Genomic DNA, 17,381 nt, shown 5'->3' with positions numbered 1-17,381 from the left:
CTGCCCTGCTGGCAACTGCTGAGAGTTGATTCTACAATAAAATAAAATAAAAATAAAAAGAGGAATAACCTTGGAGGTCAATCAGCACCCCGAAAACGGATAGTAGACGTCATGTAATATATATGTACCAAATTTCAGGTCAATAGTTCAAACGGTTTACAAGCTACAGGTGATTTAAAATCCTGGACAAACAAACGGACAGACATGGTAGCGTATTATATAAGAAGATGTCTGCAACATCCAAGATAATATTTAAATCGTGCCAAAAAACAAATCTTTCTAGTAATTTAGCCTGGCTAAACCTAAGTTGGGAGAGACAGTGGAGGAATAGTTAGCACTGCTTCCTTATAGTTCTGAGGGATTGAGTTTGAATTACTTTATGGCTCAATCACTACATGTATAAAGTTTATGTATTCTCCCTTTGTGCAAGAGAGTTTTTGTTAATGAATCTAAGTTCTCCCAGTAAATGTGTGGCCATGTGTGTGTCTGCAATTGACCATTATCAGAAAAAACATACCTTGCAATAATTGTCCCAGCTTATGCCTACCGCCGACGGCACAGGCTCCTGCCCCCACACAACCATGTATATGATCATTCTGTATTTTTAAACATCCTATTATGTTATCTTTGCATAAAGTAAAATTAGGGAAAAAAGTTGCTTTTCCAAATCAATTCATATGCTTTCTCCTAAAAAATGATCAGCCATAGAACTCAAAAACTAAAATGAGATACTAGTTTAAATGTGAGGACAAATGGTGAATGAAGACACATAGTGAATTAGTTATCTTGCTATCGGAGCAGCAATGGACTCACAAACCGACATACAAGCACACCTCATATTTTCAGTCTGTAGCTAATATTCTCAGCTCACAGCCTTACAGGGAATGGTGGATGTAGTGGCTGCTGCTTCTGGAATCCTGGCTATCAAGTGCTTATCTGACTTTGACAGCTCAAAGGCAGCAGATTTCCATGTAAGGGACATTCTTACCAGTCTTGCCTGAATGAGGAACAGCATAAGATAAAGAGGGCAGTATAAAATGTGAAAATCCCAGTGTAGTACTGGGGTCAGAGGGAGCAGCCAGCAGACAGATGGTGAGTATGCCAACAATACTATTTTCTGAACAGATGATGCAGACTACATGGAACTTGGTGCTTGCACTACATATGAAGAGTTTTTTTTTCTTGTGCTGAAAAATGATTTCAGAAAGTTTTAAATTTTCATCAAAAAGCATGAGAGTTTGAGGTTAAGAAGTTATCCTTCAAATTAAATTGCATCTGTTCAGTGTCTTGGTCAAGGGATATTCAGTCTGATACGAAAATGATCTATTTGATTTATCATTTATAAGCAGGGAGTCAAACAAGTATCTGGGTTTATACGTGTAGTTTGCAAGTTCTGTCGCGGTCCATTTCCGACCAGTTTCTTGCCAAATTCTAAAGATATATGTTTCTCTAACCAGCCTTAGTATGAGTAAATATGCCATGCATTGGACTGGCATTGGTTGGTTTTTGACTTATGCCCGGAGCTGCTACAACAGCTAAATGGGTCTAGTCCTCCCATTACAATGTAATACACTAAGGAGGTCTAACATGGAAAGATGAAAATGAATGTCAAAAGTTTAACCTAGACAACAAACAGTACTAATGTAAGTCATAAGCCCCTCCCACCCCCAAAGATGCCCTTCAGTTTTTATGGCAATCCTTGATTAATGTTTTAGTTACATACTGCTCTTTACTGTTTATTTAAAATATACTCAGAGCAGTGAAAGGTGACCTTAGTTGTAACACCCCATTCAACATTAACTTTTAGATGTCTAAATATTTAACAACTAAAAAAATTTTTAAACATTCATTTTGAACAACTCATTTATGTTGCTAGTGCAGTTTCCATCAAATACACATGCAGAACAATGAAGGGATGCAATGTCACACTTGAGATTTCAAGGTAAGTTCCTCCTTTCATTAGTAGTATTGCTGATCATGGTGCCAGACGCTGGCAATGTGCTTCATGTTTGTTAGACATGTAAAGAAGAATAGAACTGTACATGAGAAAATGAGACAACAGGCTTGAACACATATTTACTGTACAGTTCCTAACAAACTCAGGAACTAACAAACTCAGAGGCATCCATTTAAATAACCAGGTGCCGAATGCAAAAACCTTAGTAAAAAACTCAAACGTTCCCCTTTTTCAGGCTAACAGCTGCAATCAGTCAGCTTCTGCTCCCTATCTCCTCAATGCTAATGCACTTCTTGTGTGTAACTTTAACTCATTTATCCATCTGGAATTTGTCATGACAGTATTGAGTACAAGTCAGGTGTCAATCATTTTTAAATTTTAATGTTAGGATATTTGAGTGGCAGAACGTCAGCCATGTTTTGACCTAGTGACATAGTATCCTTTGAGAACACCTTTTGAGGGCTATTTATCCAGCATGCCCAAAAACTAAGGCCTGTAAATAAAATATAGAAATATTTTTCTGTTATTTAATTATACTAATACTTTGTACTTGACCCAGGAATGAACCAATTACAAAGATTGAAATCATATGTAAGATGGGAACAGTATGTTAAAACAGCGTTATGTACTTAATCGTGTGTACAGTGGTGAGTTCAAAGTTTGCACAGTTTCCAAAGCCACCTTGCCAGTGCCCAAACAAATATGTAATAGGCTTCAAAGGCAGAAGGCAAGTTCATTATTTCACATACATCCTTGATTTTGCACAGGCTAGCAGGAAAGCAGCCAAGGGGAAGGCGGCAGCCAAGCGGACTCAGAGGGGCTCTTCCAATGTCTTCAGTATGTTTGAGCAATCACAAATTCAGGAATTCAAGGAGGTAAGACAGTGAGAACCAGACCTCACATGCAGGTCAGGAGGCTTATGTGACAGAACTTTAGCTGTGCCTCCATATCAGTGAGAGTTTGGTGCCTTTCTAAATAGCTCTTGAAAGAGAAAAATAAACAATATACAAGATACTGTATGTCTGTGCCATGTTTAGAATATTTGCAAACAAGTTATGTTTAAGAACTCTGAAATCACAACAAGGACCTATGACACATTGAAATGAAAGGAGAGACATGATCATTTTTGATTCAACACTTGTTTAACAATAATGCATACTTTAATTGATAGCCAAGTAAATATTCCACAGATCGAGTCTATTTATGCTGTTTCATGCTAAAATTTGACTGGTATTTTTAGGCCTTCAGCTGCATTGATCAAGACAGGGATGGGATCATAAATAAATCTGACCTGAAAGAAACATACGCACAGCTGGGTAAGTCTACCAATGTAATTCTTTACTAGATACCCATCTATTTGTCTGTGTCTTCTACCTATATTTCAGGGCCAATGGATTAAACATTTAATTTACAAAGGGGAAAAGGACAGAAATATTAAAGAATCAGTATAAGAACTCTCACTGGTGAGAAATTCGATATGTAATAGCCTGATAATCTAAATTAACTTGACAGGAGTAAAACAATTAGTGCAACTAACAAAGAACACATTCATTGTCTCTCACAGGTGTAAATAGAAATGTAAAGGCTAAAATACTGGTTCTAATAAAAGATCCGAGGATCATAATCCCTGACAGGTCTGAATAAAAGAAATGAGAGTGGAAGGTAAATTAATGTATAAACACCTCACAGCACAGAAGTGAACATTTAATAATTTGAGTGGTTCACAAGCTCAAATAAAAGATATAGCACTCAGTGTACTTGACAGGTTTTAGTGGGTTTCAGTATACTTAACAGAAATAGACCTAAAAGCAGGATAAGTGTAAGTAAATGTATGAAGAGATCATAAAGCTCTAGTGCTCTGTACAACTCATGAATAATAATAGCAGCTCTAAGACAATAACAAGTTCTCTGTAGTCTGAGACTGGATAAACTAAATGAATCTACTTCTTTTCATTTCATGAGCTGTACTGTACTGTCAATGTCTCTGAAAAGACTTTATAAGATATCTGAGATTTCTAATATTCTATTCTATAATAGTCTAATATTTAAAGACCTACTGCTACTTCTGTTTATAGGGTAAAACTTAATAGTGTCTCTTCCATCTCACTATCTAACATGTTTTAATATGACTTGTTTAATTTAACTCACTGCATATTTGGTACATCTGAATTAGGTTAACTGTATTAATAGAAGATCTGATGAATGAGATTTACACTTTCTATACTTGAAAGTTCTAAATTTCATGTCTCAGTACTTAGAGTTTAATTTTATCAAGTGAAATATCTAACAGACATATGGTCACAGACAAAAATAAGAGTTCTTAGATGTGATAATATGAGTTAATCTCACAAACGTTCTACTACATTTGGCACTGTGACTTCTTAGTAGTAGTGCATTAGAAGTTGAAACACAACAGATTAATCTAGTAAAGTATCCGCCAGCTGTAGTTCATAGTACTTTGTACACTAGACCTCCTGTGAATGTGGGAATGCAAGACCTGACAAACTAAATTAATTTAGTAAGAAATAAAGACTTTATTTCTCCACTTACATTACCTGTCAATTATGAGAGAGATGAAATCATATAAATTAATCTAATAAGATCTCTGATGGATTAAGTAATTTCCATATTTGGTAGATGGTTTATTCAAGCCAATGTACAATATGTAGCATAACCTCATTCACCCTTAATTGGATTCAGACCTTGTTCATTGGTTTGGGATCAAGTACTGTAATTGATAGAATAAACAGCAAACTTTACAGCTAGTGCACCTTTGAAAGATTCACTATCTTGATGAGGGGGACAGCAAATTTTCTTGTGTAATGATGCGTGGCCACTGGTTTTTGTGGGTAGAACTGCCGATGAAAATAAAGAAACTAATTATGAATAATGACTAGGTCAGGTATGTTGTTAATTTATGCAAAAATGTATGCACTATTTTAGCTAAAAAGGGTTTTGGTAAATGGTTATAAATTAGAAAAACAATATCAACATCTGCGGTGGGCTGGTGCCCTGCCCGGGGTTTGTTTCCTGCCTTGCGCCCTGTGTTGGCTGAGATTGGCTCCAGCAGACCCCCTTGACCCTGTAGTTAGGATGGATAATGGATGGATGGATATCAACATGCAGTTAAGAAATTAGTAAACTTGCTTTCAGGAAACTTGCCCCGTTTACTACCTTCCAAGACTGGAGAAGACATTTAAATTTAGTTAATCTAGTAACAGCCAGGACGGATTTAATAAATCTGTATACCTGAATTAGAGTTCTGGCACCCAAAAGACTTGGTATTTTATTAAGAGATCCAAGGGTACCGTGACACTTGAACTGAATATCTTTTACTCATACAGAATGTAAACCTAGAATTTATTTAATGTTCAAATCCCTGGTTCCTGTAGTTTTGAAAAGTAAACAGCCTTAGCTTGTGAATGACTTTGAAAGTTATTACAGACATAATGAGTCTTTCTTTTTCTCAGGCAAGCTGAATGTCAAGGATGAGGAACTAGAGGAGATGCTGAAGGAAGGAAAAGGTCCTATTAATTTCACAGTCTTCCTCACTCTGTTTGGGGAGAAACTCAATGGTAAGTGATATTAAAGCTTGAAAAGCTCACTTTGGAGTATCTACATGAGACAGTCCAGACCACTGTATCACTGCAAGTCTCACTGTAAATATAGGCTGATGATTATTACACATAAACCAAACAGTACTTCACTCTGCATGCTGCCTTGTGCCATACTGTAAAGAACCACACTTTAACTCACACATCCATGACCAAAGCATTTCAACTATGCTGCATCCAGTAGCATGAAACACTTATGTTGTTTTGCAGTGTCTATGTGATAGCATATACAGTATGAGAAGCTAAAAGGGCAAAATACAATGTGCCAATAACAACATAAGGAAAACAGAGTAAAGAATGTAATTTCTACTAACCTGCTCAGCTTTGCTTACTTTACAGGCACTGACCCCGAGGACACAATACTTCAGGCCTTCAAACTATTTGACCCTCATGGCACTGGCTTAGTGAAGAAAGATGAGTAAGTTTTTCAGGATGAAAACCATTACAATTGCATCTTCAGTGTTTGATGCCCTGTCTTCTGGTAGGTGTGAGATAGGGTAGACAATATGAACCTAGTCACTCCAGTGGGGAATGTAGACTTAAAGGAATAAGATATAAAGAAGCAGATTTATTGCAGTAATGCCAGACAGAAGCCACATGTGTGTAGCAAACTTGTCAATCAGCATTAAAAAACAAAAGAGACTTGCCCGCTATAAGATTATCCAATACATAAGAGCTATAATTACTAGACTAGGGGTATCTCAAAATTTTCCATAGGTTTTTCTCTGGGTGCTTTAATTTCCTTCCTCATCCTTCCAAGAATATGCTGAATTGGTATAGCTGGTAATTCCAAATTGACCCTATTTAGATGTGTGCATGAGCAGGCCCTTGTGTTGGACCAGGCAATCCAGGGTTGTTTCCTGCCTTGAGCCCCAAGTGGTCAAGATAGGCTTCAGCCTCCTGCCTATCCTGAATTGGATTAAGCAGGTTTTAAATATCATATTATGCCTTGTTATATGAAAAGGCATGTAATCCATATGGGATTCATAGCAGACCACATAACTGAGCAGTACATCACAAAAAGTGAAACAACAAACACTTGGCAAAACTGTATGAAAAGGTTAATATAGCAAAGGGTTCTGATCTTTAACATTTACAGCTACTAAACTACTGGATACACTGTTTTTAAAAAATATCAAAAAGGTAACAGTGTTGCATTCAAATAAAAATGTTTCTTTGCAGATTCCGACGGTTGCTCCTAACACAAGCAGACAAATTCACAGAAGATGAGGTAAGTGCTAATTGTAACTGCTGTAAGAATGAGCATTTCCAACACTACCACACATATGGAATAATTAAGGAAAGACTGATATGGAGATTATAAAGTACCAAGCAATTACCTGTTGCACGTCAGTGATAAGAAACATGTACATTGTGTAGCTTTAAATTGGTGACTACATGCCTACGTATCTTTCAAGCTGCAATCAGTACAGTTGTATTCCTGAAAACAAACTGCAAGTTCCAGAGATAACATCCCAAAAGATAACACACTAAAGGAAAAGAAAAACGTCCTCAGACTATGTGTACCACTCATTGAACTAGATATTCTGGATTAATACTAATATGCATGTTGGAATAATTTCAGATTCTAAATTGGTCCCTTACAAGTGAATATGGGTGTGTAAGTAAGAGTGCCCAATGATCAGCTAGAGACTTGTCCATGGTTGGTTTCTGCCTTTTACTCAGTACTGATGAATTTGAAATTAACTAAATTTAAACTTTGTTCAGGGGTAAAGTAGCTGCTAACTGTTGGGACAGCTTCTGGCTCCATTTGATACAGTTGATCATAACATCCTTATCACCCATGTTGAGCAGTATGTGGGTATAAAAGCAACTGATTTGGATCCGGTCATACCTCAGAGACAGAAGCTTTTCAATCAGCCTGGGCAATCTCTCCTCATCCTCAGCCCCTATCACCTGTGGGGTCCCTCAAGGATCTATTCTGAGGCTTATTCTTTTTGCACTGTACATGTTGCCCTTATGATCCATTTTTAAAAAAACAGAATATTTCTTTCCATTGCTATGCCGATGATGCACAGATATATTTTCCAATGAAACAGATCAAAACAAATTCTCATAAACCTTTATTGGAATGTCTAGAAGATATTAAAACATGGATGTCACTGAATTTTCTTAGTCTAAATGACAAAAACAAATAGATTGTATGTTTTGGACCTTCTGATCTTACTTGTGGTACAGAAATTAATCTTGGCCCTTTGACAATATACTGTAAACACTTCACAAAAAATCTTGGTGTGATTTTTGATAATGTCCTCAAATTAGATAAACAAATTAACTCAGTTGTTAACGCCTGTTTCTATCTGCTTAGGTTATTGACTAAGGTCAAGCCCTTTCTTTCTGTACATGATTTTGAAACACTAATTCATACGTTTGTCTCTTCTCAGCTTGACTATTACAACTCACTATACATTGGAGTTAATCAATCATCCTTTGCTTGTCTTCAGCTAGTCCAGAACGCTGCTGCCAGGCTTCTAACAGGCACACAAAAACAGAATCACATCACACCAGTCTTAGCTTCTCTTCACTGGCTTCCTGTTCGCTACAGGATTGAATTCAAAATGTTACTGTTTGTCTTTAAGTCCCTGAGTGGTTTAGCCCACTATCTTTCTGACCACTTACACCCTTACTCTCCTTCATAGTCACTGAGGTGCTCCGAGCAGAAGGTTTTGGTCGTGCCAAGTTCTAGACTTAATCTTAGTGGGGACCGTGCTTTTCCAGTAGCTTCCCCTAAGCTTTGGAACAGTCTATCTCTATTAGGTCAGCACCAATTTTGGTCACTTTTAAATCCTGCCTGAAAACCTATTTCAATAAGGCCTTAGTATAGAACTGTTGCTTCTCTCAATTGAGTAGAGCAAGTTAAGGTGGATCAGGAAAACGTGCATGCCTCCCACAGTATGTGTACCAGGATTGGCCTACTGGGCAAGTGGCAGATTCAGGGCTCAGGAGTTGGATGGATTACACTCCTCAAATGACTTTGGTAGGTCTTAGAATTACTCAGAAATATCTGAAGATTGTTACTAGAAATAGGCTGGCTTGGTCTACTCAGGTCTGAATGTTGCCACTCTCACCAACATAAGCTGATTTAATGAATATTAGTGTAGACCACTTTACGGTACCACCCATTGTTAGCATTTCTGTATGAAGATACAAACAGAATGGCCCAACATATACAGAAACACACAAGAAAAATAAGAAGCATTTTTAACACTTTTTATCTGTTTTCTAAACTAGCCTTATCCAATTCAGGGTTGTGGACAGTTACAACCTGTCCTTATAGAATCTCCTACCAGTCACTTTTATTAACTGGTTACTCAGAAAGTAATTTACATGGAATATAAATGCTAACTCAAAAAAGACATAAAAGCAAACAGATAAAAACTATAAAAACAAACATGGCTATTTGAATTGTGTGCCTGTTATCTCAGTTTGTACATCTATGTTGCACTTGGCCATTTATTGAACCTGGTTAACCTAATGAGTAAAGCATCTATAATAACTACTGAATTTTTGAGACTTAATATATAATTTCAGGCATACTGTCAGTGATTCATGTTGCTAAAATGCATCTGTCACAATCCTATTTGTTTTTTTATTCCTATAGGTGGAGCAGGCTTTTTCTGTTGCCCCCATTGATGTTGCTGGAAATATTGATTACAAATCACTCTGCTACATCATAACTCATGGAGACGAGAAGGAAGAGTCATAGCCCATGGAACACCATTGGACATGTCAGCGCTCAAAAAATACATTCATCTTAAATACCACTTTAATTAGCCAGATTCTGTAAAGTGATTTTCCTGCCCCCCTGACCTCCCTTCACTTACTCTGTTTCCTCTTGTACTGCAATAAGAAATACCATGTAATCTATAAAAAAATGTTGTTGGATTACTTTGCTTGTTTCTCTTGTTTCTTTTACTTCTTTTACATTTAGGTTAAAAACTATAACCTTACATATTGTAACAACCTAGGATATGTGAAAGATGAAGTAAGGGAATTAGCCTCTTAACTTTGATTACTGCTGAGTGGCCCTTAAAAGGAACTTTGGCTTCTTTAGAGCTGTTACTGCCCACCATTGTTCAAGGGCGACGCATGCTGCTATCTATTTTTTCCTTTCTGGGATTCACACACACCACCCAGCTCAACCTTATCTGGGGTCAGAGACATCCAGTATACCACACTATTCCCCCAGCTCTCTGTGAGCCAACTGAAGCCCAGAGTCCAATCCAAGAATTACCAGTGACCAAGTATTCAACACAATGAGATTAAGCAACCGGGGAGACACTTCTGATCGATGTGTTCTCCGGGTACTGTATCTGTGTCCCCTTCTCCTGCTGTTCACCGGGTCCCAATATAGCTGGCTTCTGTAAGTATTAACAATTAAAAAATACAATTCTCTCTCCTTTTCAAAAAAATTACAAAAAATTGCCACATCCACCAAGTCTTGATTGCTGGTCAGGACTAAAATTTAGGCCTAGCTGTCAGGCTCAGCTCCAGGGGGTCATTTATCCAGGCTAAACCTGCCACACTGTTTGGGATACTATCATTTGGTGAGTTTTCGGGACTGTTTCTTACACCCTCACGCCCAAATCATGTAAATGTATTTCAGATGACCCCCTTACCATTTTGGAGTATGCAGTCAGGAATGCTGGCAGTGCTGGACAGCTGAAGATGTTGAGCCTAGTCACAAGAGCAAGTATTTATGGCTATCTTTCTGCTAATGAGATGTTAATACTTCAGTTAAAGTCTCCAAAATTCATCTGCAAGCAGAGCCCATAGTAAATTCACATTTTTAATAACATTTACAAAAGTTACTTTTTTTCCAAGAAATTTAAGTAGTTACTTTTTTTTTAACTTTGGCACCCTAGTTTTTCTTTTGCTCAATGATTACTGTATGGGATAAGCAGCTAAGAAGCTTGGGAAATTTAAAGATGATTAAATCATTTATCTTAAATTAACATAGGTAAATTATTAATGTTTCTTTTTAGAGTTGAACACAAATAAATACAATTAAATTAGAAGGTATGTTTACTCAACAGAGCCTCTAACACTACATGTGTGTCTCTGACCTGGCAAACTAACTGCTTCATTATTTATGTTTTGGAAAAACAAAATACAGGAACAAAATTTCCTGTAACACAGATGTTGGTGTATGTGTTTGCAAGTGTTCAGGAGTGCCATTCATTTCATGGACTCATTCTCTTGTCACCATCTTTTATATGCAATGTACTATACTATATATAATTAACCTTTACAGGTCACCTGCAGGATCAGACACAACCATAAAAAGCTGAAAAGCCAAGTCCTTAACTGTACTTTTACACAAGGACTGTGGTTGCACCTGCAACATGATGTCACTATGGAGCCTGGGACTGGGGCTTAAACACAGACTGCTTGAGTAATCATTACTAAAGGTTTCAACATTGGCAATATTATCAAGATAATTTAAAACCATTCAAAGCTGATGTAAATTTACTATGAATCACAACTATATATTGGTATTGAAACCTAAAACAGAGTTGCCGTATCATATTGAGGACTTGCTAAGAAAAGAGTAAAAGTTGCTGCCTACTTTTACTCATTCAAGTTGTTTTCACACTCATAGTTCGTTTGCTTTGTAGCGAATCAGAAGATGATTAATTAAAAGTTTAACCATTTAACAGTTAGTAACCAGAAGTACCAATTAAATGGCCCATGGGTGCACTGTGACTTGATTCATTGGGCAAAAAATAATTTTCACTGGAAAAATCTTCATGAAAGGTCAGCAAAAGCTATCCTTGTGTACCACCGCGTTTGCATTAACTATAATGTATCAGGTTTGTTTCGTTTACCAAATACAGCTCTGTGCGTAGAATGAATATCATCTGATAATTAGAGAAGTACATGAAAATAATGTGTAACTTTGCATCCTTCAAAAAAGGCATGTTTTATGTAGGTAACAGTAAAGAAGATGGCAAGCTCTGGGGAGGGCATAAAGTGATATGCCACAATTTTATTTAGACAATTAAAGTATTTGGTAAATTTAATTTCTCTGTATAATGTTGCATATTTACTCTCCATACTATATGTATGTCACCTCTACTTAATTTCAAATCATATGTCTACTGTCTTTAGTAAAATTTAGTGCAAATTTGCCTTAAAATTGTACACTTTAGAATGCTTCATTAAAACTTACTACATAATTTAAAAATGTATTTCCAATATCCGCCTCATGCCCGAAGCACAATCACATTTAGTGGATCATCACTCTTGCTCTTGTGGCGCAGATTAGGGAGTTTAATCATCGGTCATTTAGGGCACTCTCTTTCAAACAGCTATGTATATAGTTTGATCTACTCCATCACAAGTGCATTTAAACCTCGCTTTTAAAGTCTTCAACTACTATTCAATAGTGAGAGAGTTCAGTTGGTTCTGAGAATGAATCAAATCAATTCAGGATCGATACGACTGAATTTGCAAGGTGTTTCCTGCAAACTTGTCTGCATGTATGTATTTTTATGCCAAAATTACCTAATATTTACCAGCTGAAATGTTTCCAATAATGCACACTATTTCCTGTAGTTAGATGGTCCCTGGAAAAAGAAGTAGGAAAGAAATAATTCTGATGAGATTAAGAATTGGACACACCATGCTAAAATATTCCCTATATTGAATAGGAAAACATATATCTGGATTTTGTCAGAACTGTGATCAGCAAGAGACAGTGGAATTTGTAATATTTCACTGTGAAGCATATAGAGGAAAGGATACAATTTCATACAGCACTTCAAGAAATAGGGATTAATAGTTTTAATCCAAATATTTTGATTAGCTATGAAATGTGTGTCAATGAGTTGATTTTCAGTATTTCAAATCTATAGGGCTTTATGGGGGTGATTTACTTTGAGTTGCAAACGGAGTTGTTTTTTCTTTATGCTCTGCACCATACTCCAGTCCAGGTTGTCCAAGTAATGTATCATAAGTAGGTCTGCCAGAAAAAGCCAACTGTAGTAGAAGAAGAAGGAGAAGGAGGAGGACGAGATGTTAGATAGTCCCGTGCCGGATCACATTCATAGCTTGGTACCAATAAAGTACTGCTGGCGTGTTCACACTTACCTAAACGAACTGGGCAAATGGTGTGTTATCTTCATAACGGTAAATAGAAGAGTTAGAAAAAACTTTTATCGGTAAAAACACAAAGACATTTCAAGAAGGCTTTTTTTAGTTTGTACAGTCACAAAAGGAATGAAGACTAACCGAGTAATTTTCGGTGTGTTCAGATTTAACAAATTCTATAATGTTGAACTCGGCATCTTGCCGTTTTATCCATTTAATTTTAAGAGTAAACCATTCGTAGCTCAGACACAAACAAAATAATGGCACTTTAAATTAAATGTTTAAAAGCAACAATGCATTGCAAAAATGGCCATTAAGTTGTATTGTTGATACGTAACTCGGACTTCCTACAGGTATATTACTTCACGCTGAACGCTCATTCAACTTGTCAAAGCTGCTTCCGCTATATACAAATTTTGATTGGCTGTGCCTTTTTTTTAACACCAAACGAACTGTGGAGGGTCTGGAGGTCTGAGTGTTGAACGAACATGATAGTGATAGCGCTTTCAGATTCGCCCAAATAGTTTTTTCTTCCTACCAGTTTCTCAAGAAGTGCAACTCAGTATTTACCATACAAATCTGTAATTGTTTTGTGGCGCTTGACTCTGTATATGTAATCGCGGATTAGTTAAATTTCGTATTCTGCATTTTTTCCTTAGTGTGTTTATTAGGCGACGCCACACCGGGTAAAACATGTGACGCTTACAGTTAACAAGTACTGTGATATTAGTGACCTTGTGCAGGTGGTCAATGGCACTGGCACCATAAAAAAAACTATAAGGCTTTGACTTGTATAATCAGTCCGGCCTCTGTTTATTGCCACATTTACAGACTGCAATGAAATTCTTCTTTGTATGCTTGTCCAACACTTAACACACTTTGGTCGCCGCGAAAGTCGCACAAAAGGAAGGCCGGTTGCAGCCCCCGACACCCCTCCAACCCCCTCACAGGCACCTGCTCATCATACTGTATTTAGAAATCCACAGATGGTTGTAATGGGGGCGGTTGTAGGCAGATGCGACATGAAAACCACACAGATAACTTATATGTTACTGCTAATAACTTAACATTTAAGAATTCCAAAGTTAATTTTGCATTACCGACAGTGGGAAATGCCCTGTGAATCAGGAAACAGAGCTAGCAACTATCCCCTTTACAAAGTAATACTTAACGTTATCAAATGTTATGGAAGAACTATAAAGAAGCAGCAACTTACATATTCTTATTGACATACATAAACTAAACCAGATTTTCACGACGGTAATATCACCGGCTACAGTCGTCCCTCTGTCAGTCTCACAGTGGTCCTGCCATTGTTTGCACCACATGCCTTTCCCGCTCACCCCATAATCCTCTGCGGGTCGTTTTCACACCGCCTGTCTAACATCACACATGGAATACCATGTGCCGTTTTTATCTTCATGTTTGATGAAAAATAAGTAACAACAATGGAAATGCTCCAGAGAACAGTTAGTGGATTTTTTTTCCAGAACTGCAGGTAAACTTGTTAGGATGAGAGATTGAGGGAATTTAATCGTTTCAAATTAAAACCAATCGAGATTAACAGGGGATGGAACAGAAATGTTTTACATTGTGTAAGGAGTTTGCATGGTAAGAGGCCAGATATTGCTTTAAAGTTATATTTTAACGAGACCACAGAGGCACAAATATAAGTTGTGTACATTTCAAGGAAAAAGTAATTAAATATTTTTTCACACTTGGAACCAAAAAATTCAAAGTAGTCAAATTGAAAGTGTCTCACCAAGCAGGTAAGTGTGAACAATGAGTATAGTAGGATTCTCAGAACATTATCTAGGGGTGCCTATATTAGTGGGTTCAAAATCTAGTTTCAGAGTATGACACTAAAAGTAAGAGTTTCTGGAACAACTTTGATGGTACGACAGTGTTAAATGCTGAGGTGTATTCCATAAGCAGGACTCTGGCAGTGGTTGAGTGTAAAGAAAAAAAAAAGAACAATATGTGGCATACAGGTTGATAAATACGAGGGTTGTTCAAAATGTTTCCGCACTTTTATATTTTCACTCGAAACGGTGAAGGCGGGACGAATAGTAATTGGTCGTGTCTGAGAGTGTCATGTGACTAGTTCTGTCTGGCAAGCCGCCTGCCCGTGCAGTTTAGTATAAGAGTTGTCACCCTGTGGTGAAGATGGCTGCAAAACTTATAAATTGCAGAAAAAAGAAACAGTGTTCTGTCACATGCTTGTTGTGGGCAGAAGGTGTGCCAGGAACACAAATTAATCTCTGCATGTGTGCTCAGTATGGGGATAAAGTTCTCACTCATAGAGTCAGCTATGAGTGGATTGTAATATTCGAAAATGGCTGTAGTAGTGTGACGGATGCAGATTGCTCTGGATGTCCAGTTATAGCCACGACCATAAGGAATGAAGAAAGAACCCTGATTTAAAAGCATCGGTGCATCACTGGCTACGTGCTCAACCAAAAACATTTTTTGCTGATGGCATTAAAAAGTTGGTACGATGCTGGGAAAATTGCAAAGGAATGTGACTATGTAAAAAAGTGATGTAATTTGTTTTTTCAAATTCTTAATAAATAGAGTTAAAAACAAACGTGCAGAAAGTTTTTGACCATCCCTCATATTTTGCATGTCATTTTTTGTAAAATGTGCTATATATTTGTGTAATGTTTCATTTAGGACCCATATAGATCAGATAATATTTTTGTTGAGCTATTTATGGTGGGGAGGGGTGAGTTAACCAAATTTGACCAGGAGTGTGTAGGGGCACTTACATTCTTTTAGTTTATATGAACTTACATGCCCATTTGCTGAGGAAGAAAGCCTAAACTTGAGGGCAGGTTTGGTAAGGTACAGTAGTTTGTGCAGCCACTGGACCAGTCATTCTAAAATAGATAAATAGATACTTTATTAATCCCAAGGGGAAATTCACATAATCCAGCAGCAGTATACTGATACAAAAAACAAAAAAAAATTAAGTTAAAGAGTAATAAAAATGCATGTAAAAACAGACAATAACTTTGAATAATGCTAGTGTTTACCCCCCCGGGTGGAATTGAAGAGTCACATAGTGTGGGGGAGGAACGATCTCTGTCACTGAAGCCACTCCTCTGCCTGGAGATGACACTGTTCAGTGGATGCAGTGAATTCTCCATGATTGACAGGAGTTTGCTTAGCGCCCGTTGCTCTGCCACAGATGTTAAACTGTCCACCTTCATTCCTACAATAGAGCCTGCCTTCCTAACAAGTTTGTCCAGGTGTGAGGCGTCCTTCATCTTTATGCTGCCTCCCCAGCACACCACCGCGTAGAAGAGGGCACTCGCCACAACCGTCTGGTAGAACATCTGTAACATCTTATTGCAGATGTTGAAGGACACCAACCTTCTAAGGAAGTTTAGGACTGGATGAACCAAAAGAGTCACCCGCATCTACTGGCCCAGAGGTATACCAAAGACAAAGTTGGTCCAGTATAAACCAAGGCTCCAATTCCCCCATCAACCTCAGTCTCGTGTCTCTTCTGGTTTCACTATCAGTGCCACCAATATAGAAGAGCTGTAGTCTCTGCTGCTCAATAGGAAGCTATGCTGAATCCAAAGACCAACCCAAATAGGATAACATGCCACCTGGTAGCATGTCATCCAGATCTTATTAATATTATTTTGAGAACATTCATTTTAACCCTGTTTAATATTTATTGGACATACTATCTGTAATAAATATTTAAATGTTTAAATCTTTCTCCTGCCTGTTCTTTTACTGTATCTAATTGCCTGAGGTTATAGATATAAAAGGGAAAGGGGGTCCATGCTGAATTACAGTAAATGATGGTGTGGTTAAGTATATGGGATTTAAGACATTTTGTTATGGTCTACATAATAGAGAATATAATGGTGACACCCCAAAACACTGGCATATCAGTTTCTCTTATGCACGTGTGTCAGGATGGTATGAATGGCAAAGGTTATGACATCCTCTCTGGTGTAGCTGTGAAAAAAAGAAAAATAAGGAAAATGCTAGCTCAGTAATGTATAGTTTTTTTTAAAACATTTAAAAAAATTCTGTGAGAACCAGATTCCTTGTGTATGTTGATTTGTTTAAAAATCCCCCCCACCCCACATCATCCAAAGAAACAGAGAAGGGTCAATGAATTGCTGCATTTTACATTACAACAACAACTTTGTTCCTGTGATGAAGTAAGTTTAGCAAGCATTAAGTTCATTTAAGAGTGGAAATGTGATGGGGTTAAGCCTTAGTGTTGGGTTTGTAAGCAAGATGACTAAAACAGTATGCAGTATTCCAAATGTGGTCTGCTAATTGTATTATCCAGTTTAACATGTCTTGATTTATATTTCACACATTGCACCAAATGTTTTATTAGTATTTTTAATCACTTCAATACATTGTCTGCTTCAGAATGGTGATGAAAATACTAAGCCTCCAAATCTTTTAATCAAATACAGTTAACAAGTACTATGATATTAGTGACCTTGTGCAGGTGGTCAATGGCACTGGCACCATAAAAAAAACTATAAGGCTTTGACTTGTATAATCAGTCCGGCCTCTGTTTATTGCCACATTTACAGACTGCAATGAAATTCTTCTTTGTATGCTTGTCCAACACTTAACACACTTTGGTGCTGAAAGTCGCACAAAAGGTAGGCCGGTTGCACCCCTCCAACCCCCTCACAGGCACCTGCTCATCA

At 37.4% G+C, this 17,381-nt stretch overlaps 1 protein-coding gene across 2 annotated transcripts; it reads left to right on the top strand.

Annotated features, from left to right (window-relative positions):
- Positions 1 to 988: 988 nt before the first annotated feature.
- On the top strand, positions 989 to 9,427 carry myl7 (myosin, light chain 7, regulatory). 2 transcript variants are annotated; one of them, XM_039768611.1, is made up of 7 exons: positions 989 to 1,092; positions 2,725 to 2,832; positions 3,198 to 3,273; positions 5,428 to 5,532; positions 5,911 to 5,989; positions 6,754 to 6,802; positions 9,194 to 9,427. In XM_039768611.1, the coding sequence occupies exons 1-7, from the start codon at positions 1,090 to 1,092 to the stop codon at positions 9,296 to 9,298; spliced, it is 525 nt and encodes a 174-aa protein (XP_039624545.1). In that variant the 5' UTR covers positions 989 to 1,089; the 3' UTR covers positions 9,299 to 9,427. The 2 variants fall into 2 exon arrangements, with proteins under 2 accessions (XP_039624545.1, XP_039624546.1); XM_039768612.1 differs by lacking the exon at positions 989 to 1,092 and adding an exon at positions 1,918 to 1,942.
- Positions 9,428 to 17,381: the final 7,954 nt, after the last annotated feature.

Source organism: Polypterus senegalus, chromosome 11 (genome assembly GCF_016835505.1).
Source record: "Polypterus senegalus isolate Bchr_013 chromosome 11, ASM1683550v1, whole genome shotgun sequence".
Taxonomy (NCBI): Eukaryota; Metazoa; Chordata; class Cladistia; order Polypteriformes; family Polypteridae; genus Polypterus; species Polypterus senegalus.
This window is presented reverse-complemented; position numbering and strand designations above follow the sequence as displayed.